This window comes from Microcaecilia unicolor, chromosome 9 (assembly GCF_901765095.1).
Source record: "Microcaecilia unicolor chromosome 9, aMicUni1.1, whole genome shotgun sequence".
NCBI lineage: Eukaryota > Metazoa > Chordata > Amphibia > Gymnophiona > Siphonopidae > Microcaecilia > Microcaecilia unicolor.
Window position 1 is genome coordinate 18,555,109 of NC_044039.1, and position 24,074 is coordinate 18,579,182.

General features: G+C 42.4%; 1 protein-coding gene across 3 annotated transcripts in view; it reads right to left on the reverse strand.

Moving 5' to 3' along the window:
- CEP290 (centrosomal protein 290) overlaps positions 1 to 24,074 on the reverse strand; it is a 141,800-nt gene that overhangs the window by 103,810 nt on the left and 13,916 nt on the right. For all 3 annotated transcript variants that reach the window (XR_003943313.1, XM_030214123.1, XM_030214122.1), the window contains exons 8-16: positions 20,572 to 20,724; positions 18,616 to 18,798; positions 16,222 to 16,311; positions 15,452 to 15,574; positions 10,441 to 10,564; positions 6,981 to 7,153; positions 4,491 to 4,653; positions 1,956 to 2,056; positions 1,781 to 1,868 (exon numbers count right to left, since the gene is read on the reverse strand). Coding sequence is in view for 2 of the 3 variants with exons in the window: in XM_030214123.1 (XP_030069983.1) it covers positions 1,781 to 1,868; positions 1,956 to 2,056; positions 4,491 to 4,653; positions 6,981 to 7,153; positions 10,441 to 10,564; positions 15,452 to 15,574; positions 16,222 to 16,311; positions 18,616 to 18,798; positions 20,572 to 20,724 (1,198 nt within the window). In the remaining variant the exon portion in view is untranslated. The remainder of the gene's footprint in view (positions 1 to 1,780; positions 1,869 to 1,955; positions 2,057 to 4,490; positions 4,654 to 6,980; positions 7,154 to 10,440; positions 10,565 to 15,451; positions 15,575 to 16,221; positions 16,312 to 18,615; positions 18,799 to 20,571; positions 20,725 to 24,074) is intronic.

Below are 24,074 nucleotides of genomic sequence, written 5' to 3' on the forward strand. Positions count from 1 at the left end.
AGTGGAATAGCAACATTCCATGTAGAATTTATAGAAATCAAACAAAATAAAACATGGAAAAGAAAATAAGATGATACCTTTTTTATTGGACATAACTTAATACATTTCTTGATTAGCTTTCGAAGGTTGCCCTTCTTCCTCAGATCGGAAATAAGCAAATGTCTCTGTTGATCACCCTCCCCTCACCTATCCACACCCATCCTGTTAGAATATCAATGATATGCTTTGATGTCCCCATGCATACCTCCTACCCACCCCCATCCTCCCACCCTGTCAGACTGTCATAGTGATGCTTGAATGTTTTCACTTATATACACTGTCAGCTAGCACATTTGCTTATTTCCGATCTGAGGAAGAAGGGCAACCTTCGAAAGCTAATCAAGAAATGTATTAAGTTATGTCCAATAAAAAAGGTATCATCTTATTTTCTTTTCCATGTTTTATTTTGTTTGATTTCTATTGATAACCTTAAGAGTGGACTAACACGGCTACCACACTCCTCTTCAGTGGATAAAACCCTGGTTCCCCCTACCCACACCTCTACTGATAGCAACTGTTTTCCATCTCTATTTACTCTCAGGATTTTACTCTTTATCTGTACTTACCACCAACCCATTCCACTTAAACTAGCTTATGATGATATCCAAACCCTTACTGATCGGTTCTAATTTATGCCACCTTCTGAAAGCCTCAACAAGTTAGGGGTCTTCTTCATAAGACAGCCATCCCATCCCCTTTATCCTTTTTTAGTTCCACTATTTATTGGATGATGATTTTCTAAAGGCTAACAAAACAACCATGATGTCTTGAGATATGAAAAGGTTGGGAGGGGGAGAAAAAAGGGAGTTTAAATATCTTCAATGTGATTCTCAGCCCCCCCCCCCCCCCCCCATTACCTCTCCTCTCTCATCTCTCCCTACATCCCTCCCCGTGAACTCCGCTCACTGGACAAATCTCTCTCGTCGTCCCCCTTCTCCTCCACTGCTAACTCCAGGCTTCGTTCCTTTTCTCTCGCGGCACCTTATGCCTGGAATAGACTTCCAGCTCCATCTCTACCTGTTTTCAAATCTATGCTGAAACCCCACCTTTTCACTGCTGCTTTTTAGCTCCCATTACTTCCCTCACCCGTAACTGTCTTGTCTGTCTGTATTATTTAGATTGCAAGCTCTTTTGAGCAGGGACTGTCTCTTTGTATCAGGTGTTCAGCGCTGCGTGCGTCTGGTAGCGCTATACAAATGCTAATAATAATAATGAGGAGGAGTTGGGTTGTTTAGGGAGTGGAAGATTCTGCAATAAGTTGGGCAGGAATTGTTGTTTCTATTTATATTGTTTGATACCTGAAATTAAAGTTCATAGTTCAAAAACAAATTTAACCTTATGTAAAAAATGTTTGCACACTTCTGAATTTCACAGAAATGCGAGACCATGTAAACCATATATATTGCAGCTCATCATCCAGTCAAGATTACTGAATAATAAAGCCTGCTACAGTCCATGCAACATTGTGATATGCATAATTTATGCATAAACTATATATTTTGAACATTTTAATGTATTCAATGGTAATGAGTTTCTTTGTGAAGGATTCCATTTCAGAAAAGATTATTCAAAACATATTTGCCAGCTTCTTCTACCCTTTAAACATCCCTAATCCTGTTAAGATACAAATTAATATATTTTACAGAATAAATTTTACAGTATCTTGTTTTAAAACCAATTTTATCCACACTTCCTCCCCAACTGTTATTTCTTCCAGGATAGAAAATGAATCCCATCTTACCCAATACTGCTGCTCTCTTGCCTTTCTCTTGTGCCAGTTTTCGAATCTGCTGCTTCAGTTCTATTCTTTCCTCTTCAAGTCTTTCAATCTGTAAAATGTAAACGTATTTGCTCACTGCGGACATCAACTATACATATATCTGTTATACCAAAGAAAACAAAGGGCTCCAACTTGCCTCTTTCACCAACACCTGATTTTCAGCTCTGTACTGTTGCTGCTTTAAAGCTTTGCTGGTTTTAAATTCCGTTAGATCAATCATTGTTCTTGGGTCGAGTCCTAAAATACAACACAAATGATAAAAAATGAGAGTTTTCTATAAAAAAAGAATCAACTAAAACATATCTTTTAATATATTTACAGAAACTGATATTTATAAATATACTAGTAAGAAAGGCCCGTTTCCGAGGCCAATGAAACAGGCGCTAGCAAGGCCCTTTCCTTCCCATCCCCCTCCCCTTTTTCGTAGACTTACCCTCCGTGCTTCAGGGTCGTGGGCTTCTCCCCCCCCCCCCCCCCCCCCCCGCCGCAGTGCCACGTAGAGTGGCTGGCTGGCTCCCTCGCTGCCTCCGACCTTCTGCCTGCCTGCCTCACTCCCTCAATTAGTCGGGGCTGGCTGGCTCATTGGCTCCCTTGCTGCCGGGGTGCCTCACTTAGTGTTGCAGATCGATGTGTGCCCCGCCCTCGCGTCAAACGTGATGACATCGAGGGCGGAGCGATGCGATTGGTTAACTGTCATTGCTCCGCCCTCGACGTCATCACGTTTGTGGCGAGGGCGGGGCAAACAGGCATGGGGAGAAATTCCGATCTCTGCCACCTCAGGGAACATTCTGATCTCTGCCACCTCAAAAACCGGAAGTTGCAGCGCTTCATTAGAACGTTGAGGTAGCGAAGTATGTGCGGAAGGGGTGTGGCTGTGGGCGGGTCTCAGTGAGAGTGAGTGGTGCATGAGTGACAGTGAGTGGTGACAGCCTAAGTGCAGGGCTTCAGTGTTTCCCTGCCACAGAGTGAGCTTTGAGGTGAGAATTATTTATATAGATATTAAAATGTATACAAAATAATTTGTGGCCTTGTAACAAACATCTCACAATTAACACTGATGACAGAGGAAGGAATGCCACACTAACCTAGTGGTCTAACCTACACAGATCCCAAATTCAAACAGTGGCCAATCCAAGTCTTAAGCATTTGGCAAGATCCCAAAAGAATAATTTCTTGTTATTTATATCCAAGAATAAACAATGGCTCTCTCAGCTCTACCTAATAATGGTTTAGAAACCTCATCTAAACCTTTTCAAAGAAATTTCATAGCTTAGCTGTGCACTGGGTGAAAAAAATACATCCTCCAATTAGCTTTTTGGAGAGTCTACTAGTCTTAGTACTATTCGAAAGGTAAAACAAGCATTCCCAATTTACAAGCACCATCCTACTTATGACTTATGTTTTCATGGCGCTCCATCATATCTCCTCTCCAATGCAAAAAGCCCAACCTCTTTAGCCCTTCACCATAGGGGAAGACGTTTGTTGAAATTCGGTTATTACATCCGGGAGCAGGGAAACTGAACCTCGACCTTTACCTCTTTTCCAAACAGGATGTTCTAGATCAGTTTTTTCAGATTTTGTGTCATGAGAGGATGCCTAGTTAACCCCGGACAGACAATTTAATAGCCAGAAGCCTCTCCTGGCCAATTTAATTGTTTTTAAATATCAGGAACTCAGTTTTAAGAGCACGTACTACACGGCTATCTCATGGTATATGCAGCCATATAGGGTTTTACTCTGCAGTTTTCTGAAGAAGCCTCACTAAAGATTGAGGGCACTGTCTAATATGTTCCGCTGTATTTATCAGTTTACTTTGTGCCATTTAGATCTGTAAAGTATGCACATATGTTTAGTGGTGCTGTATGAGAAATAGATTTATAAATTTTAAAGAAAGGCCAGCTCCACATAACAAATTCATCAGCTTATCCTCCATTAGAAATTTTATACTAAGATACAGAGCCAGATTAAGGCCAACTGATGCCCTAAGCACTTCCCAACAATGGTGCCCCCTCGGCCCTTCCATTGCTTAACCGGTGAGACATCAAAACTCAATGTGCTGAGAAATATCATTATTTTATGAGAGAAAACATGATTTTATAATGATTAGAAAAACACAAATTTATGTTGGCTAATGGGCGTGGCAGATGGCAGTGAAACAGTTAAGGGCATGATAGCTAGGAAAACAAATACTGTGGTGCCCCCCCCCTTTCACTTGGGGGTCCTTTTACAAAGGCGCACTAGCGTTTTTAGTGCGTGCTAAATGCTAGGCACCCATAGAAACATATTATTATTATTATTTATTTAGATTTTGCTCACACCTTTTTCAGTAGTAGCTCAAGGTGAGTTACATTCAGGTACACTGGATATTTCTCTGTCCTAGGAGGGCTCACAATCTAAGTTTGTACCTGAGGCAATGGAGGGTTAAGTGACTTGCCCAGCAGTGGGATTTGAACCGGCCACCTCTGGATTTCAAGACCGGTGCTCTAACCACTAGGCCATTCCTCCACTAAGGGTGTCTCTAACATTTAACCGTGCTTATTTTTAGCATGTACTAAAAACGCTAGCATGCCTTTGTAAAAGGACCCCAAGGTGCCCTGAACACATGCTTATTTTGCTTAATAGTTCATCCACGGCTGCTACGAACATACAATGAAAGTAATTTACGGAATACCTAAGCGCTCTCTAAGCTCTTCGTTTTCATCAAGAAAATCACTGATCTTCAGTTCAAGTTGGTTTATTTCCTTAGTCAGTCCTTCAATTTCATGATCTCTTACTTTAATGTGCAGTTTCAAATCCTTTATTTCAGCAACAGCTTCTTCCAAACCATATATTCCCTGAGAAAGTAATCAAAGAAAAAAAAACTTATTTCATTAAAAAAGCCTTTTTATGGCTGTCTTCTTTGCAATTCTCCTTAAGTAGAGAGGTGTGGTAGCCGTGTTAGTCCACTCTTAAAGGTAATCAATAGAAATCAAACAAAATAAAACATGGAAAATAAAATAAGATGATACCTTTTTATTGGACATAACGTAATACAATTCTCCTTAAAAATGGAAAATTTGAGGCATATCTAACACGATCTTCAATGTCAATTATTTTTTTATTTGGAAGGGGGAGTGATGCCCAAGGGATATACTTCAGAAAATATAAGTTCTGTCTGGAGAAACCTAGGTTGCTCTGGACTAAACTCAGTGTAACTACACTGGTTCTTCACTAACCTGATCGAGGGAATAACTCATAGAAGACTGTCAAATACTGTCCAATAAATTAACAGGTGTAACTTTGTTTGTTGACCTTCATTTCCGTTAATCCACGTGGATAAACATGAATCTTTATTCCATGTATCCAACGGGGCTAACATGACAACTAGTATTTTTTTGGTCTACAAAATCCTAAATATATTTCAACCTTGTTTCTGTTCACCTTCTTGGAAATCAGGAACAGATCTTATGGCAAGGCTGACAAACTGTGGTTATTTTTCTTCCTTTGAATCAACACCCATAATAGCTCTGAGAGGCAGTACTCAAACTACATCCTATATAATAAAACGCACCTCCAACATTCTGAAGCTGACTGCACGGCTGAGGCATTCCTGCTCTCTGTATCCATCTCCTGAATTTACATCACGTACTTCCAGGTTCGTCACAAGCAGAAGTGACCAACCACACGAGGTTTCTCGGCTTCAGAATGTTGGAGGTGCATTCTATTAAATAGGATTGGTCAGTTCCTTGAAACACAGCCAGAGCTCAGAGTCCTGCACAGTAACGCTCAGACACCATAGAGAGAGGGGGGGGGGGGGGGGGGGGGGCTGACAACAGAGAGAGGGAGGGAGGGAGGGGGGCCTGACACCAGAGAAGGGGGGGGAGGTATCTCTGTCACACACACACACTCTCTCTCTCACAGTCAATGTCTTTCTCTCTCTCACACACTCTATGTCTCACACTGTATCACATTCACTCTCTGTGTGTCACACAGTCACTCACACACTCTCTTGGTCTCATACACTCAGTCTCACAGAGAGTCTGTGTCTCACACACACTCTCTCTCTCGCACACACTGTATCTGTGTGAAACACACACTCTCTCTCTCCCACTGTCTCTCACATATGCACTTGCACACACACTCTCTCTCTCGCACACACTGTATCTGTGTGAAACACACACTCTCTCTCTCCCACTGTCTCTCACATATGCACTTGCACACACACTCATTCTCACACACACACTCTCTCTCTCACAGACACACTCGCACCCAGACTCACTCACTCTCTCTCACACACACACACACACTTGCACATTCACTCTCTCTCACACACACACTCCGAGGAAAACCTTGCTAGCGCCCGTTTCATTTGTGTCAGAAACGGGCTTTTTTTTACTAGTAAAGTAATAATTAGGACATTAGTTAAGTTTAAAAAATGAATATGTGATCACATAACACCCAATATGGTCATCTTTTCGGCATACTTCTGCATCAGGGGTTAACCATTAAATATTCATAAAGTACTATTAAACAAAAAAGTACTTCATCATATATAAAAAGGTGCATCACCATAATGCTTGATACTACTCTAATAATGTTGCATAACGGAGATGCAAGCATACCAATGTAGCTTTTAAGTTGAACTATGATAACTGGATCACTACATCTGAAAAGCTCAATGCAACTCTCAAAAACTAGTCAATATTTAAGTTCATTCAATAAAAAGGTTCTACTCTTGGTTTGACCTTTTATTTCCAGTTTGCTGATGAGGTTTTGTTGAGAAGGGTATTAATTGCAAAAACTATTAATCAATTGATAGAACAGATTAAATTAAGCAAGTATTAGTCTAGGGGTTCTCAGCCCAGTCCTCGAGACACATGCAGTCAGTCAGGTTTTAAGGATATCCACAGTGAATATGCGTAAGACGAATTTGAATGCACTATCTCCACTGTATGTAAATCTCTCTCATGCATATTCATATGAGCATCCTGAAAACCTTACTAGGTATGTCCCCAGGACTGGGTTCAGACCCCATAAGCTTAGTCCAATAAGGCAACTACAATTTGTTTAGTCACTTTTATTCTGATGTATCTCGGTGTTAATCTATTTAAATAGCCAGGAAGCTGCATGTTACTTTCTGGGGATTCTCATCAGATTTATAAACTAAGAACACTGTGTGTACCATTTCATACTCCCTCATTCGTCTCACAGCCTCAACAAGTTCCTTGTCCTTTTCCCTCGCATCCCCTTCTGCCAATTCTGCCACACGCTCAAATTCTTTAGACCTCTGCTCTTGCAGCTGCAGCATTGCCTGTAGCTCTGTAATACGATTTTGCTGAGCAAGGGTTGAAACACCTGCGAGACAAAACACTGGCGTTACGGTTATTTCTTAGTTTACTGAACATTGTTTGAACTATGGGGTCCTTTTACTAAAGTGAAAAATGACCTGCGGTAGTGTAGATGCGCGTTTTGAGCACACGCAGAATTATTCTTTTACCACACCTACAAAAAATGCCTTCTTGTTTTGTTTTGGTTTTTTTTTTGCTGAAAATAGACGTGCGGCAAAATGAAAATGGACACGTGTCCATTTTGGGTCCGAGACCTTACCGCAAACCACTGACCTACCGGTAAGGTCTCATGCAGTGACCTAGCAGTAACAGTCTACGCGCCTAGCTGTCACGTGTCAGAAAATAAAAAAAAAAATTTCCAGATGCACGTAGCGGACACGTGCCCAAAATTGAAATTACCGCAAGGGTTACGCGGTAACAAGGCAGTAACTCCAATTTGGCGCGGTTGGGCGTACGTAGCCACCTACATGGTTTAGTAAAAGGGCCCCTCCAAAAAATTGCAGAGACCCCACTGTTCACATATGAAGACAAAAATGTGCTGTGCTTTTGCACAAAAGCCTACACTTTTTTTTTTTTTTTAAAGCTCTTTATAGAGTTAAGTCTCTATTTTATTCTGAAATACTACTCAAGGTGACTACCATACACCAACTAATCAAGATGATCCCTTTTCATTTTGAAGTCCTTCCTTTCACAAGTTTATGACTGGCAGTATGCACAAGTCTCAATAAATAGGAAGACAACTATCCTGCAAAAGCACCTACTAGATGTCTGCGAAAGAATACAAAAAGCTCCTTGAAATGTTCAGGAAGGGAATGACACTTGGAAAGTACATGTCCTCCTGATATGTGAAATGTCACAGATCACGTTAAGTCATTTCTCCTTAGAACCTTATATTGCGAAAAAAAGTGCTATGCTTTAGAGCTAAGTATCAAAGGCAAGTATGTCAACCCAACCAAGCATCAATAGGTAACAGGGCATCAGATGTTCAAGAATGAATTTTTAGTGCTTTCCCATCCACTTGCTGGCACTCTACCGACCCCTGGAGATGGTCGGTTTATAAACTGGAAACTAAGGGGTCCTTTTACTAAGCCATAATAGGCCTACCGTGAGCTAAAATAGCACTACCGTGAGACACACTGAGGCATCCAGTGGTAGTGTTCCACTTAGTGCGCACTAATCCCACACTGGAAAATATATTGTTTTAATTTTCCAGCACGGGAAGCGTGACAGGGGTGGAGAGTAGGTGTGCTTGCGCACTACCTGATTAGCACAGGACTAGCGCATGAGCCCTTACTAAGGGCTCCAAGCAGTAATGGCCACGTGCTAATGGGGAAATTAATGAGTTGCATGCTGGCAGGCCCCCGTTCCCCCCCAAAGCAAACGCGAACAGGGGGCTGGAGGTCCGGAGGCGGCCACTTCACAATTTCTGGGGGTTTGGGGGGCTGGAGACCCACCGGATCTCCAGCCCTCCCTGAACATGGAGGGGGTGGGATCGGAGGTCCACCGGACCTCCAGCCCCCCCCCCCCCCCCCCCCCCGTTGCTGGGTGGGAGGGTGGGAGAGGGTTTGGCCGGCGGCGGCCACAACGTTTTCTGGGGGTTTGGGGGGGGGGGGGGCTGGAGACCCACCGGACCTCCAGCCCGTTATTTGGGCCTCGGGGCAGGCTGTTTGACAGGTTTGGGCTTTTGACAGCCCAGACCTGTCAAACAAGTGCGGGAGGATTGTGCTGAGCGCATGCTCGGCACAATTCGCCTGCACTTCTACATGATAAAGGTAATTGCGTTGCTTAGATTTGCATGCATTATCTTTGATCATCTATGCAGTAAAGCCCTGCGCTGTTCCAGCGCTATTTCTAGAGCGCTGTTCAGAACAGCGTGGGGCTTTGGATCATGAGGGCTTCAGTAAAAGGACCCCTAAGGGACTCCCAAAGCTATGGTTGTGCGAACCAGTTAGCACAACAATGTCAGCCCGCTTGCTAATTAGTGCATCCACACCCATTTCTCCGTCCATGACATGCCCCCTCCAAAAAAAAAAAAATTATCATGCATTTGGCATGTGCAGATGGCAAAACTAACACACAAAGCTTTAGCTCTTCCAACATTAGGCAAATTTGCCACGTTAGGCATGTCAGTGCCTAACACAGCTTACTAAAAGAGTGCCATTACATCAATTAACATCACATACCACACCACAATTAAAACAGGATATAAAGCACATACTAATTTATACACCATTTTACCCAATCTCCCACCAAATCCTACCCCTACCTGCACACACCACAGTCCATGAATTTTCCAACTGCTTCCCCAGATCCTGAACTACCAATATAATCTTACCCTCAATCTGCATCTCAACTGCAAAATCTCATTCCCCTTATTTCAAACACACATGGATTGTTTCCCACTTTCAAAATCATCCAACTTTTTTGCAGCCAAGATGTTGTCACTCACACATGTCCATCTGTATGATTCCACGTAACTAGCTCCGATTCTTGAAATGGAATCACCAATTATATATCATCTGCATTACATATATGCCAATATTCACAGAGATATTCTCTACTGAATGGCTGCAAAAAAAATGAAATGGTGCAGAAACAGTGGTGACCCTTTGGGCACTAACTGACTGGAAAAAGATAACTTTTAACCCCTGCCAATACTAAAATATATTATTTCTCAGAAATGATGTTACGCAGTGCAACACTGTACCCTCAAATCCTATTGCCTTACAGCAATCTAACAAACATGAATGTTCAATCATATCAAATGCACAATACCGGGGCTACCTATTTAACCTTATCCACATACTGCGAGATCTCATCCTGTGCTTAGACCAAGGCAATCTTGATGCTGTGACTGCAGGAAAACAGCACTTTTTTTCTTCCTCAAACCTCACTCGTGCAGAAAATCCATCAACTGAGTAATCCCTATTCTTTCCAGCAACTTGGTTATAAATCGCATACGCACCACTGGTCTTTAGCTGGCATCTAAGTCTTCTTCGTTCATGCGGGGATAAGAGCCAAATCAAGGAAACAGTATGGAATTAACACTTCCGGGAACTATTTTTCTAGTTGTGGAAAAAACAAAGACCTTATATACAAAACATAGCCCTAGTATTCTATAGGCGTCTCTCAAAATTATCCATACTTTAAAAACTCTAATTATCTGCTTCACTCCCTTCCTCTTAATTCCATCCATACCAGCAACTCCTTCTTGGACCTGTACATCTCCCTGACCTTGGCCCACAGTGCTCTCAATGTCAACAGTTGTCCCAAATTTAAAAATCGATACAGCACCTTTGTTTTTCTGCAGCTGATGATTCAAGTCCTCAATAATCAGTGAATGTTTTTCCATCTCTTTCGTGTATTGATGTACTTGTTCCGTCAACAGCTTGACCTGACTGTCCCTCTCCTGCAGAACCTGGAAAAAAAAAAGTGTGTGAGATTATTATTATTATTTATTTAGATTTTGCTCACACCTTTTTCAGTAGTAGCGCAAGGTGAGTTACATTCAGGTACTCTGGATATTTCTCTGTCCCAGGAGGTCTCACAATCTAAGTTTGTACCTGAGGCAATGGAGGGTTAAGTGACTTGCCCAAGATCACAAGGAGCAGCAGTGGGATTTGAACCGGCCACCTCTGGATTACAAGACCGGTGTTCTAACCACTAGGCCACTCCTCCAGTGATGAGTGAGCAACAGAGAACATATATGCATACATTTCTCACTATATATGTATATATTATGGGCTCAATATTTATGCCCCTAGGTTAAGCTCCTAAATTTGTACTCTATTTTTAACCAAATTGAACAGCATAAGTTTTCAGCTGAAAATTCGTCTTTATTTAGGAGCTTAAAAAGTTATGCTTCTATTTATGCCTGCCATTCATTTGCCTAGATTTATGAGCCCAGAACTGAAAATTGATGCCAAGCTCGTAACTCTTTTCACTCACCCTAAATCTACCCCTTTTGCCTCCCACTTTTTATGTGTCTAAATTTAGGAGTTCAGTGAAATTTTGAGTATAAAGTTATGCACTTGGTGCTAGTAGATTTCAGAGGCTAATTTGTGTGTGTGCGCGCATGTATAGTGCTTTGAAAATGAGTGCAACAACCAAATTACTGCTTTGCAAATTTATTCCAGAGAGACCGAATACACTTCCACTCAAGAGGTTAACAGGGTTTAAAAAAAGGTTTGGATAATTTCCTAAAAGAAAAGTCCATAAGCCATTTTTAAGATGGACTTGGGAAAATCCACTGCTTATTTCTAGGATAAATAGTACAAAATCTGGTTTGGGATCTTGCCAGGTACTTTACGAATGAGACATCAGAGTATCAGAGGCTACATGTCTTTTTAGAAGATAAGCCAAGGAAATTCTATCATTGGGCAAAAAAACTCCACTTTAAACCCTCAGCATTGTAGTCAAGCACTCTGTTCCTGAAGAAGCCTTGTGTTTTGGAGTGAAACGGTGGTCCCCGTCAAACAGACAACGACGAGTGCTTCACTAAAGCTAAGTGCAAGTTCATTTACCTTGCTGCTATTGAAAGGGTCGCTTTCAGAAGTAAATCACAGGAGTGATTTATTACTGTCTTCTGAGAACACCTGCTACAGATTTCCTTGAAGAAAATAAGCAAGGGGAGGTGGGTGGGTTGTAGTGTGGTACTCAACCTACTGTCTTCTTGGAACATCTGCTACAGATGAGTAGCTTAGATTTCATTGAAGAAAATAAACAAGGGAAAAACAATCTATATCAGGTCTTTCTTGTTGCAAATCCTGAAACAATTCATAGAAGCAAACATTTTTTTTCCAGCCAGCCTGGAACAAACATAAATGGGCCTGTGGAGAGGGGAGGGTTTGGTTTCTAGACCCCAAATAAATTCTGAAAGACTGGCCAAACGGGATGTCATGGGGGGAGTCCCACTCTAGGCAATAGTGAGATATGAAGGTATGGCCTAAGTCCACGTTGCAGGTCTACAGATCTTCTCTAATCAAGGCTGACTTCAAGTGGGTTATCAACACAGCCATGGCTCTGCCCCAAACTGCTGGGGTCAAAGAAACAAAGCTGGATGGAGTATCTATAGGTTTTAGTCCAGATAGAAGGTCAAGGCTCTCTTGCAGTCCAGAATGAGCAGTATGCTTTCACCTTGATGGGTATGTGGCTTTGGGAAAAAATGTTGGTAGTAGAATTGACTGGTTAAAATGGAACTCCAACGCTAACTTAGGAAGGAATTTAGGATGCATGCCCAAAACCACTCTGTTGTTGTAAAACTTACTGTAAGGTGGATAAGCTACTACAACCTGCAGCTCATTGACCCTACATGCTGAAGTGATCACCATCAAGAGCAAGACCTCCCAGCTCAGGTACTTCAGGTGACAGGTATCAAGTGGCCCAAAAGAAGCTTTCATAAGCTGGGTAAGACCAATGTTGAGATCCCATGACACTGATGGGGAGGCTTGATGGGAGGTTTCAATAGAAGCAAAGCCCTCATGAAGCAAACAACTCAAGGCTGAGCAGAGATGGCCTTACCCCCTACATGGATGATAAACTCCAGTTGCACAGAGATGAACCTTTATGAGTTGGTCTCGAGATCTGACTCTGACATGTATGGAAGTTATTCAAGCAGGACAGGAAAAGGAGTCTTAAGCCTTGCCCTCACACCAAATGGCAAACTTCTTCTACTTGAAGCCATATGAGCTTCTGGTGTAATTTTTTTTTTTTTTTGTTACTACTACTACTACTTAACATTTCTAGAGCGCTACTAGGGTTACGCAGCGCTGAGTTGGTGGTGGTGGAGAAGGGTACTGAGAGGAGGGATTTATCCTGTGAACGGAGGTTACGGGCGGGAACGTAAGGGGAGATGAGGGTAGAGAGGTAGTGAGGGGCAGCAGACTGAGTGCATTTGTAGGTAAGAAGGAGAAGCTTGAATTGAATGCGGTATCTGATCGGAAGCCAGTGAAGTGACCTGAGGAGAGGGGTGATATGAGTATATCGGTTCTGGCGGAATATGAGACGTGCAGCAGAGTTCTGAACAGACTGAAGGGGGGATAGATGGCTAAGTGGGAGGCCGGTGAGGAGTAAGTTGCAGTAGTCCAGGCGAGAGGTAATGAGAGCGTGGACGAGAGTTCGGGTGGTGTGTTCAGAGAGGAAAGGGCGAATTTTGCTGATGTTAAAGAGGAAGAAGCGACAGGTCTTGGCTATCTGCTGGATATGCGCAGAGAAGGAAAGAGAGGAGTCAAAGATGACTCCGAGGTTGCGGGCAGATGAGACGGGGAGGATGAGGGTGTTATCAACTGAGATAGAAAGTGGAGGAAGAGGAGAAGTGGGTTTTGGTGGAAAGACGATAAGCTCGGTCTTGGACATGTTCAGTTTCAGGTGGCGGTTGGACATCCAGGCAGCAATGTCGGATAAGCAGGCCGATACCTTTGCCTGGGTCTCCGCGGTGATGTCTGGTGTGGAGAGATACAGTTGGGTGTCATCAGCATAGAGATGATACTGGAAACCATGAGATGAGATCAGGGAGCCCAGGGAAGAGGTGTAGATTGAGAAGAGAAGGGGTCCAAGGACCGATCCCTGGGGAACACCAACAGATAAGGGGATGGGGGTGGAGGAAGATCCATGAGAGTGAACTTTGAAGGTGCGGTGGGAGAGATAGGAGGAGAACCAGGAGAGGACAGAGCCCTGGAACCCAAATGAGGACAGTGTGGCAAGAAGTAAGTCATGATTGACAGTGTCAAAAGCAGCGGATAGATCCAGGAGGATGAGGATGGAGTAGTGGCCTCTGGATTTGGCAAGGAACAGGTCATTACATTGGTACCCCGCGTTTTCCCACTCATAGCAGGCTCAATGCGGCTTACATGGGGCAATGGAGGGTTAAGTGACTTGCCCAGAGTCACAAGGAGCTGCCTGTGCCTGAAGTGGGAATTGAACTCAGTTCCTCAGTTCCCCAGGACCAAAGTCCACCACCCTAACCACTAGGCCACTCCTGGAAGCCAGCAGTACCTAAGAAATGCCATCCTACAGGTTCAAGGAGTTCACTTCTAACCTCTCAATATCCATGAGGGCAAGGGAAAATGATCAGGATGCAAAAGGAAACCTGATGAGGGTCAGAAAGCATCCCAGTCTCCACGGATCTTCAGAGGCTAGCTCCAGAAGTAGAGGGAACCAGATCTACTGAGGCCAATACTACTGTGGTTGCATTACCCGACTGTCTGCCAGACAATAGTTTTTCTCTGCCAGATAAGAAGCTCTTAGCACCATCCCATGGGGTACAGCCCACTTCCACATCCGAACTATTTCCTGATACAGGAGATATGACCTATAGAGAGTTCCAGATAGCTCTTAAGAGGTTGATTTGGTGTTGAATCTCCTGAGCAGAACACTGATCCTGGGTGTGGAGCTCACCATCCCAGGTTGGACGCATCTAATTAGTGTCTTGCAGTTGTGGAATTTGAAATGGTAGTCAAATGGTAGTCTCTTGTCCAAATTACTGTGAATTAGCCACCTAGATAGAGATTCCTTCAGAGAAGATGCGACAGCGATGACATCCTGAAGTATTCCTGTGCCCTAAGCCCACTGGGAAGACAGGGTCTACTCAAGGTCCAAAAATCCATTCATGCTGGTTCTTTCAACCTTTAATACCTCTCTCCTTGACATCTATGAACAGAGTTTACAAGCAGAGGATTATAACCGAGCCCTAGATACTGCAGGCACCAGTTATAAGCGTCTGCGAGGGACATTGGTCCTGTTGCATCTGGAGTGGTTCTTAAAACCACAGGAATTTTCTGGGACATGGTAGGAAAAACAGCAGAGGCAAAATCAAACAGCTTGATGGTAGAAAAGGGATCATGACTGGGTGCCCGGGGCCTAGTAGGCTGCAGAAAAGAAAGAAAATGTGAAAGTGACAAAAAAATTAAAAAGGGAGGAAGATGAATACTGCCCCTGCACACACATACATACAAACGGTTGAGGAAACTGCAAAGTACAGAACTGCAAAACTGAATGAAAAAGTTTTGACATGAGCTGTGAGGAACAAACTACAAATACATCCACTCTCCTCTGCAGAAAAAAAAACTAGATTAAGCTGGTCCTGCACGTCAGTGATAGTCAGGAGGATGAACACATTTGTGGTAGGCTGGTTCCAAAAGCTTCTGGAAGAACAACGGGGAGCGTTTATCATGCTGCGCTTATTGCCTCTTGTCCTCAGAGAACAAAAGTTCTCTCTCTTTCTGTAACTGTTTTTACTGAATAAAGTTTAGTAAATATTCATATGTGTTTGATGTGCAATATGCATATGTCCCCAGACTCCACTTACCTGTTGGAGAGCCATAACATTGCTTTTGTCACTATCGAGCTGGGCATTTTTTAACTTTTCTTTCAGGTTATGAAGCATTTGTTGGTACTCAATGACTTCATCATCTTTAGAAGCCAAGATTCTCTGCAAAATATATAACAAACCATTGAACAGCAGCACACAAACATTATCTTTTTTTGTTTCTACGTTACTGGATATCCCTTGGGAGGTTCGCAGGTGTGCGTTTATGTGTGTTATGTCCTTTTCCTTGTCTCTATCAATTAGCTAGTATAGATACTACTTCCGAATCATCTAATCATTGGCTGGATGTTGATAGGGTATGATGGGAAAGAAGGAAGGATCTCAAAAGCCTCTTAGACCATTAGTCCAAAAAGGTGTCATCTCCATAATACTGACTTTCTTTATCACATCTAGGTGAATGGAAGCATTGCTTAAAAGTAGACTGTATGTTTTGGTAGGGCCGGACCTATTAATAATGGGCAAATTTGAATTTCCCAGCATGTTAGATCTATTTCTAGTTTAAGAAAGTTCCCCTTCCCCCCCCCCCCCCCCGCCAAAAAACAGCACTGCTTTTAAATAACTGTCTCATCTGTTCTTTTAACTTGTCTTAGTGAGGCTTATCCTATTCAAATTTTAATTTTGATGGAAGTAGCAATGCACTACTGCATGACGGTAAACTGTCAAACAGAGATAATTTACATAAGCAAATATATTACCTATTAATCCACAATACAGCTTATACCATGGTACATATAACACAACAAAATTACCTTCCATTCTTCCACTTTTGTGTTAACAGCTATCATAACTGGATCATCCTCTTCATTCCGGGCTTGTAACTGAGCTGTTAATTCCTGCACCTAGAGTAAATTACATAATAGATGTACAGATGTGAAGTAATTCAAGCATATTACACTTTTGTGTTTGAATGCAAGAGGCACTTCAACATGACTCAAAATAAACCTCCTCAGGGAAATGTAGCAGTAAAATAAAAGGTTCCAACCCCTCAAGAATTAAATACGTATCTTTAATTTTAAAAAGAACTCATTTCCTGGTTGGTTATTTTTCTTTGATTGAATAATAGGCTCATTGTATATTGCTCAAAGTCTTTTAGTTGATTATCTCTAAGTGAATTTTGGGGTGAGTTTATACAGATAAGTTTTCAAGCTCAAAATCTGCCAAAATCTAGCTGGTCAAAATTTGACAGCAGACCAGACAAGTTATGTGTCTATGAATTTCTATGAATTTAATGTGCCTGGGTTATCTTGTTAAACTTGGACAGTTTTGTGCTGAAAAATCAAGCACTAAAGTTCTCTTTACAAAAATTAATCCTCTGCCTGTTTAGCTTTAAAAGAACTGCCTAGGCACAGCCTAACCCCCTTCCTCCCTCCTGGTTCTTCCAATTGCCAAAAAAAATGGTCCCATAAAATCCAGTCCTTCCGTCCCTCCCAGCTCTTTAACTTTAACCCCCCTGTTTACTAAAGCTTAACTCGAGTTATCTGAGGCAGGGCACATTTTATTCCTATGGACCCTGCTGCAGATAACTCGAGCTAAGCTTTAGTAAACAACCCCCTAAAATAGTACTCCCCTTCCCACTCTTGAAAAAAAGGGCCCAGTCCCTCCCACCCTTTCTGCAAACTCAAAAAGGGGGAGTTTTTTTTAGTTAGTAGAAAACCTGAGAAGGGACTTTCTCCTTTCACTACCTCCTCCTTCCAGTCTAAAATTAATAAGACTAGGAGGGTACAAAAGGGTTGGACTGGTTGGGAAAAGGTTTTCAAGATTAAGGAAGCAGGAGGGATAATATCCAAAAAAAGAATAAGCATGCTATTTCAATTCTTAAATTTGGCTAGTCAAGTTGAGCTGACTACAATGCTGAAAATCAATGGTAGCTTCCTAACTTTTCCCCCAGCCCCAACCCCACCCTGAATATGACCAACTAAATTTCTCTGATGGTAAAATATAGCTTATTAGTTCTGTCATTTTTCAAAGGTTCTGATCTAGCATGTTAAGTCTTTATTTAGCTGACAAGATTCTTTCAATATTAACCTCAATTTTCATATGTAAGAAGTGTAAACATATACAGATTAACCTATCCATTTTGTAAAATGTACTTAACTGACAAGACAACTGGCTGATTTTAAGTGGTTACCTTTAGAAAAACTTTCAGCGGAATCTAACACAGCTGGATTTTCAGTTGAGTATAATCCTAACAAAACTACTCTGCTATGAAAATCAGAACGAGCCAGTTAAAACCAAAAAAAAAAAGAAAAAAAAACCCACACACACTACCCTGCAGATCCACCCTTTTCAAAAACAATGACTGTAGAAGGCAAAAGGTACTCTGATCCTTTCTTCCCTCTCATGATTAGCTTTCAAAGGTTGCCCTTCTTCGTCCCTTCCCTCTCATGAAAACTAATGCAGTGGTACTGAAAAGGGCCTCCTTCTCCTCTCTCTCTTGCTTGTAGCAAAAGTCTGAGGGGTCACTTTTTCCTTTGCACACTCTGAGGCTCATTTTCGAAAGAGAAAAAGTCTAAAAAGTGGCATGAAGCAGCATTTGGACATTTATCTCACAAAAATATCAAAATTTCGAAACCTATTTTTCAGATGTTTTTCTATGCTGTTCGTCTGCAGTGTGCCCAAATTTCAAGGGGCCGTGTTAAGGGTGGGATTTGGGCATTCTAACACTTGACGTTTTTCAGCCATAATGGAACAAAAAAAAACCTGTCCAGGACCTGTTTTTAGAACAACAAAACAAAAAAAAAAAAAGACAGCAAGAACTTTAGGGCAAATAGAAAGTTTAGTTCTATGCAATAAGCACTTTTCCTATGGAATGTAAAGGAAGGAATCCTTTAGTATAGCTGGCCATGGTCTCACAGTTTTCTATATACTGTATTTGAAGCATAGCCATAACTACAGCAAAGGTTACTTTCAATATCTATAACTTGCATGTAACAGAGTTACTTTACTCTCAAGTCTATTTTCAAAGACAAACTTCTCCCCTGTACTGGGAATGGGCATTTCAAAAGGGTCTCTCTTTAAAAACTGCCCCCAATATCACCATATTTCAAAAAATAAAATAAATCCCTTTTGAGAAGAAGGGGAAAATCTGTAATGGATATTTTTAAAAAATCAATTTGCATGGCAATATTTTGGATTAATTTTACCTGAAGTCGATATTGTTCTTTTTCCTTCCTGAGCTGGTCCGTCATCATATCACTCTGCTGCAGAAGTAGTTTCATTTTGCTGTATTCATCCGTCATCTTCTCCATCTCCTGCACAGATTCCTCCAGATTCTTTGTTATTTCTTGGTTTTGAACTTCAAGTCTTTCATTAGCTTCGGTCAGACTCTAGAGGTCGAGCACAAAGTTGTTGTATTAATTCTTGCTGGAAAGTTATAGTTTTTACACAAATGGCTAAACCCTTTAGCGAAAGGCAAAACAACAAAATTCAGATCTTAGTCACCATAAAATGGACAAGTAACACCTTAGAAAACAATGGTGAAAAATTAGAAAGCTCTGGATCTATATATACTGCTTTGAGAGTTGCAGCATTGCTCCAATGCTTTAAAGATTCAGTCTATCACGACGCAGCACTGTGAAATCTACAGTATAGAAAAGCGATTCTGCTATCTACCATTTTGCGGTGGAAAGAAATACTACAAAGCTAAGGGGTCCTTTCACTAAGGTGCGCTGAAAAATGGCCTGCGGTAGTGTAGGCGTGGGTTTTGGGAGCGTGCAGATCCATTTTTTAGCAGACCTGTAAAAAAATGCCTTTTTTAAAATTTTTGCCGAAAATGAACGTGCGACAAAATGAAAATTGCTGCGCATCCATTTTGTGTCTGAGACCTTACCGCCAGCCGTTCACTTAGCGGTAAGGTCTCACGTGGTAACCGGGCGATAATGACTTACACGCATCAAATGCCACTTGGTGCGCATCTGAAAATAAAAAACTTTTTTCGGACGCGCAACAAAAATGAAATTACCACCAGAGCCACACGGTAGCCAGACAGTAACTCCATTTTGGTGCGTATTGGGCGCGCGTAGACGCTTACACAGCTCAGTAAAAGGGGCCCCTAAGTGTGTCTTTGATTTATTAATGCACAGATGTTTAACTATTTGTTATATGATTAAAGCAACAGACTGATTTTGGAGGTTGTTCTGACCTATGATTACTTTTTTTTACTATTTACAGATAAAAAGTTATTACACTTAAGAACTACATTATTGTTGCATTATCTGTACCAATTTGATGAGGGCTTTTCCTCTTTTTTTAAGTAAAAAGAAATATTGTGTAAGGAGGTTGGAGGGTCTAAGCAGGTCAGGAGGAGGTATGGGGCCAGACTACATTCCCCACAAGGCCCTGAGAGAAGGGATCGGGGTGGTAGGTCCCAAAACCCGGTATGGCCCCCACATGGAAGGGAGGGGGAAAAGGACTGGAAAGAGCAGCTGCTATGGCAGGCGAGAGCCAGAAGGGGGAGCAGGGATGACAAAGCTCAATTCCCTTGGGTTAGAAATCAGTACAAGGTTCCTTCCACCTAGGAGGGGGAGGAGGTCTCCAACCAACAGCCTAGCAGAGAGGCAGAGTTAATGGAGTGCTTGGAGGAAGGAGAGGCTGGAGAGACCAAAACACCAGGTTTGGAGGAGCCAATTGACATGGACTGTAATTGTACTTTAGGGCAGAGTTGCAGGGACTGAAGGCTGTGGGTGGTCACAGGAGTCAATTAGCTGTGTTGTGGGCGGTGCACTGCCATTCTGCAACCACCCAAGCGGAAAGACTTTTAAAACTGAAACCCAGGCTGTTGCACTGGGGAAGAACTTGGATTTAAAGGGAAGTGTTTTTCTTGTTGCTTTATTTTGGAAACTGAATGGGACTTTAACCCCCTTGAACTGAGATTTTGTGGAGGAGGGGAAATAAACTGTTTGGAACTAAAAGCTGTGTTGTCTGGAAGGACTTTGTTTGTGGACTGCTGAAGGGAGCCTACCACCCTCTGAAGGTTTGCTACTGGGATTACAGATATTACAATATATAAAACAATATCTTTCAATAACATTTTTTTCTATACGTTTTCCTGAGCTTTTCAGTTTTTCACCATTGTTTTCTAAACTCTTTAGTGCCCAAACCTGAATTTCGTCAAGGTACTGCACAAGCTCCAAGTTCTTCTTGGAGAGTTGAGATCGATAATCAGCATCGCCACCTCTTCGTGATAGGAGAGTTTCCCTCTGTGAGTCTATCTGGCGCTGATAATCAATTATGTCCTGACGGAGCTGTTCATTCTGTTTGCAAAGAAAAGAAAAATAATAATTCAAGAAAAAAACAAAAAAGATATAATGCAAATATAAAGGAGTAGGATACAGTAAGACTGAAAGCCTCAGATCCTCACCATCTTCCTCTGAAGATTTTTTTTCAAATTAAAAAACAGAACAAAAGGAAAAGCAACAAATGCAGTCAGAAATCAGAGGAGGCAAAATAAGATAATATGAAAAAAAAACATGAAATTAAGTCAGGAGTGGAGAAGTGGTCTAGTGGTTAGGGTGGTGGACTTTGGTCCTGAGGAACTGAGTTTGATTCCCACTTCAGGCACAGGCAGCTCCTTGTGACTCTGGGCAAGTCACTTAATCCTCCATTGCCCCATGTAAGCCGCATTGAGCCTGCCATGAGTGGGAAAGCGCAGGGTACAAATGTAACAAAAATAAAATAGATACTACTGGAGATTCTACATGGAATGTTGCTACTATTGGAGATTCTACATGGAATGTTGCCATTCCACTAGCAACATTCCATGTAGAAGGCTGCGCAGGCTTCTGCTTCTGAGTCTGACGTCCTGCACGTACGTGCAGGACGTCAGACTCACAGAAGCAGAAGCCTGCGCGGCCACATTGATGATCTGCAAGGGCCGACTTCTACATGGAATGTTGCTAGTGGAATAGCAACATTCCATGTAGAATCTCAAATAGTAGCAACAGTGGAGGAGTGGCCTAGTGGTTGGGGTGGTGGACTTTGGTCCTGGGGAACTGAGTTAGATTCTACATGGAATGTTGCTATTCCACTAGCAACATTCCATGTAGAAGGCTTCTGCAGGACGTCAGACTCACAGAAGCAGAAGCCTGCGCGGCCACATTGATGATCTGCAAGGGCCGACTTCTACATGGAATGTTGCTAGTGGAATAGCAACATTCCATGTAGAATCTCAAATAGTAGCAACAGTGGAGGAGTGGCCTAGTGGTTGGGGTGGTGGACTTTGGTCCTGGGGAACTGAGTTAGATTCTACATGGAATGTTGCTATTCCACTAGCAACATTCCATGTAGAAGGCTTCTGCAGGACGTCAGACTCACAGAAGCAGAAGCCTGCGCGGCCACATTGATGATCTGCAAGGGCCGACTTCTACATGGAATGTTGCTAGTGGAATAGCAACATTCCATGTAGAATCTCAAATAGTAGCAACAGTGGAGGAGTGGCCTAGTGGTTGGGGTGGTGGACTTTGGTCCTGGGGAACTGAGTTAGATTCTACATGGAATGTTGCTATTCCACTAGCAACATTCCATGTAGAAGGCTTCTGCAGGACGTCAGACTCACAGAAGCAGAAGCCTGCGCGGCCACATTGATGATCTGCAAGGGCCGACTTCTACATGGAATGTTGCTAGTGGAATAGCAACATTCCATGTAGAATCTCAAATAGTAGCAACAGTGGAGGAGTGGCCTAGTGGTTGGGGTGGTGGACTTTGTTCCTGAGGAACTGAGTTCCATTCCCACTTCAGGCACAGGCAGCTCCTTGTGACTCTGGGCAAGTCACTTAACCCTCCATTGCCCCATGTAAGCCGCATTGAGCCTGCCATGAGTGGGAAAGTGCAGGGTACAAATGTAACAAAAATAAAATAGATACTATTGGAGATTCTACATGGAATGTTGCTACTATTGGAGATTCTACATGGAATGTTGCTACTATTGGAGATTCTACATGGAATGTTGCTATTCCACTAGCAACATTCCATGTAGAAGGCTGCACAGGCTTCTGTTTCTGTGAGTCTGACGTCCTGCACGTACGTGCAGGACGTCAGACTCACAGAAGCAGAAGCCTGCGCGGCCACATTGATGATCTGCAAGGGCCGACTTCTACATGGAATGTTGCTAGTGGAATAGCAACATTCCATGTAGAATCTCAAATAGTAGGAACAGTGGAGGAGTGGCCTAGTGGTTAGGGTGGTGGACTTTGGTCCTGGGGAACTGAGTTCGATTCCCACTTCAGGCACAGGCAGCTCCTTGTGACTCTGGGCAAGTCACTTAACCCTCCATTGCCCCATGTAAGCCGCATTGAGCCTGCCATGAGTGGGAAAGTGCAGGGTACAAATGTAACAAAAATAAAATAGATACTATTGGAGATTCTACATGGAATGTTGCTACTATTGGAGATTCTACATGGAATGTTGCTACTATTGGAGATTCTACATGGAATGTTGCTACTATTGGAGATTCTACATGGAATGTTGCTACTATTGGAGATTCTACATGGAATGTTGCTATTCCACTAGCAACATTCCATGTAGAAGGCTGCACAGGCTTCTGTTTCTGTGAGTCTGACGTCCTGCACGTACGTGCAGGACGTCAGACTCACAGAAGCAGAAGCCTGCGCGGCCACATTGATGATCTGCAAGGGCCGACTTCTACATGGAATGTTGCTAGTGGAATAGCAACATTCCATGTAGAATCTCAAATAGTAGGAACAGTGGAGGAGTGGCCTAGTGGTTAGGGTGGTGGACTTTGGTCCTGGGGAACTGAGTTCGAATCCCACTTCAGGCACAGGCAGCTCCTTGTGACTCTGGGCAGGTCACTTAACCCTCCATTGCCCCAAGTAAGCCGCATTGAGCCTGCCATGAGTGGGAAAGCGCAGGGTACAAATGTAACAAAAAAAAAAAAAAAAAAAACTGCTACAGTCTTTGCTGGTTAGTAAAGTCATAAAAGAACGGAGAGCATTAACCCTAAATTGTTTTGCAACCAAATTTTGCTTCTTGGGCTTGTATTTCCATGTTAGTAGAACACACATTCTTGATATTACGTACTTGCTCCAACTCCTACCATAGAGTATACGTTAAATTTGCATTTTCATTAGGAGTCAATTCAAACTGGTAGTTTCAGACTAATTCCTGGTATGCAGCTGATATACTGAAAACATCAATGTAAACTTGATTTTTTTTTCCAAATCTTTATTCAATGTTTAATAAGTACATCATCCTGAGTCTAAAGCATTACATGGACATTAATCTTTAATTGTGGAGATAAATGATATGAGCTTATATGTTTTCTTATACACAGGTATTTAAGCGCTGTATTTTGTTATCTGCAGCACCTTTTCTTACCACTCCTTCCTCCCCAAATTATTTTATCATCACTGGAAGGAAGCTATAGACCTAGGAGGTTTTTCAGAAGCCCAAGTTCCACTTCACCTTATCTCACCCAGTAAATCTGGCTACACTCTCCCACATGGGCACAGAGCGTACTACTTGTAGAGTGCTCTTAGAGGCCGATGATCAAAGGTAAATGCAGGCGCTAGAGGCCACTACCGCACACATTTACCAGCATGGGATGAAGAAAGGGCTGTGGCGCAACAAACAAGCACACCAAGGAATA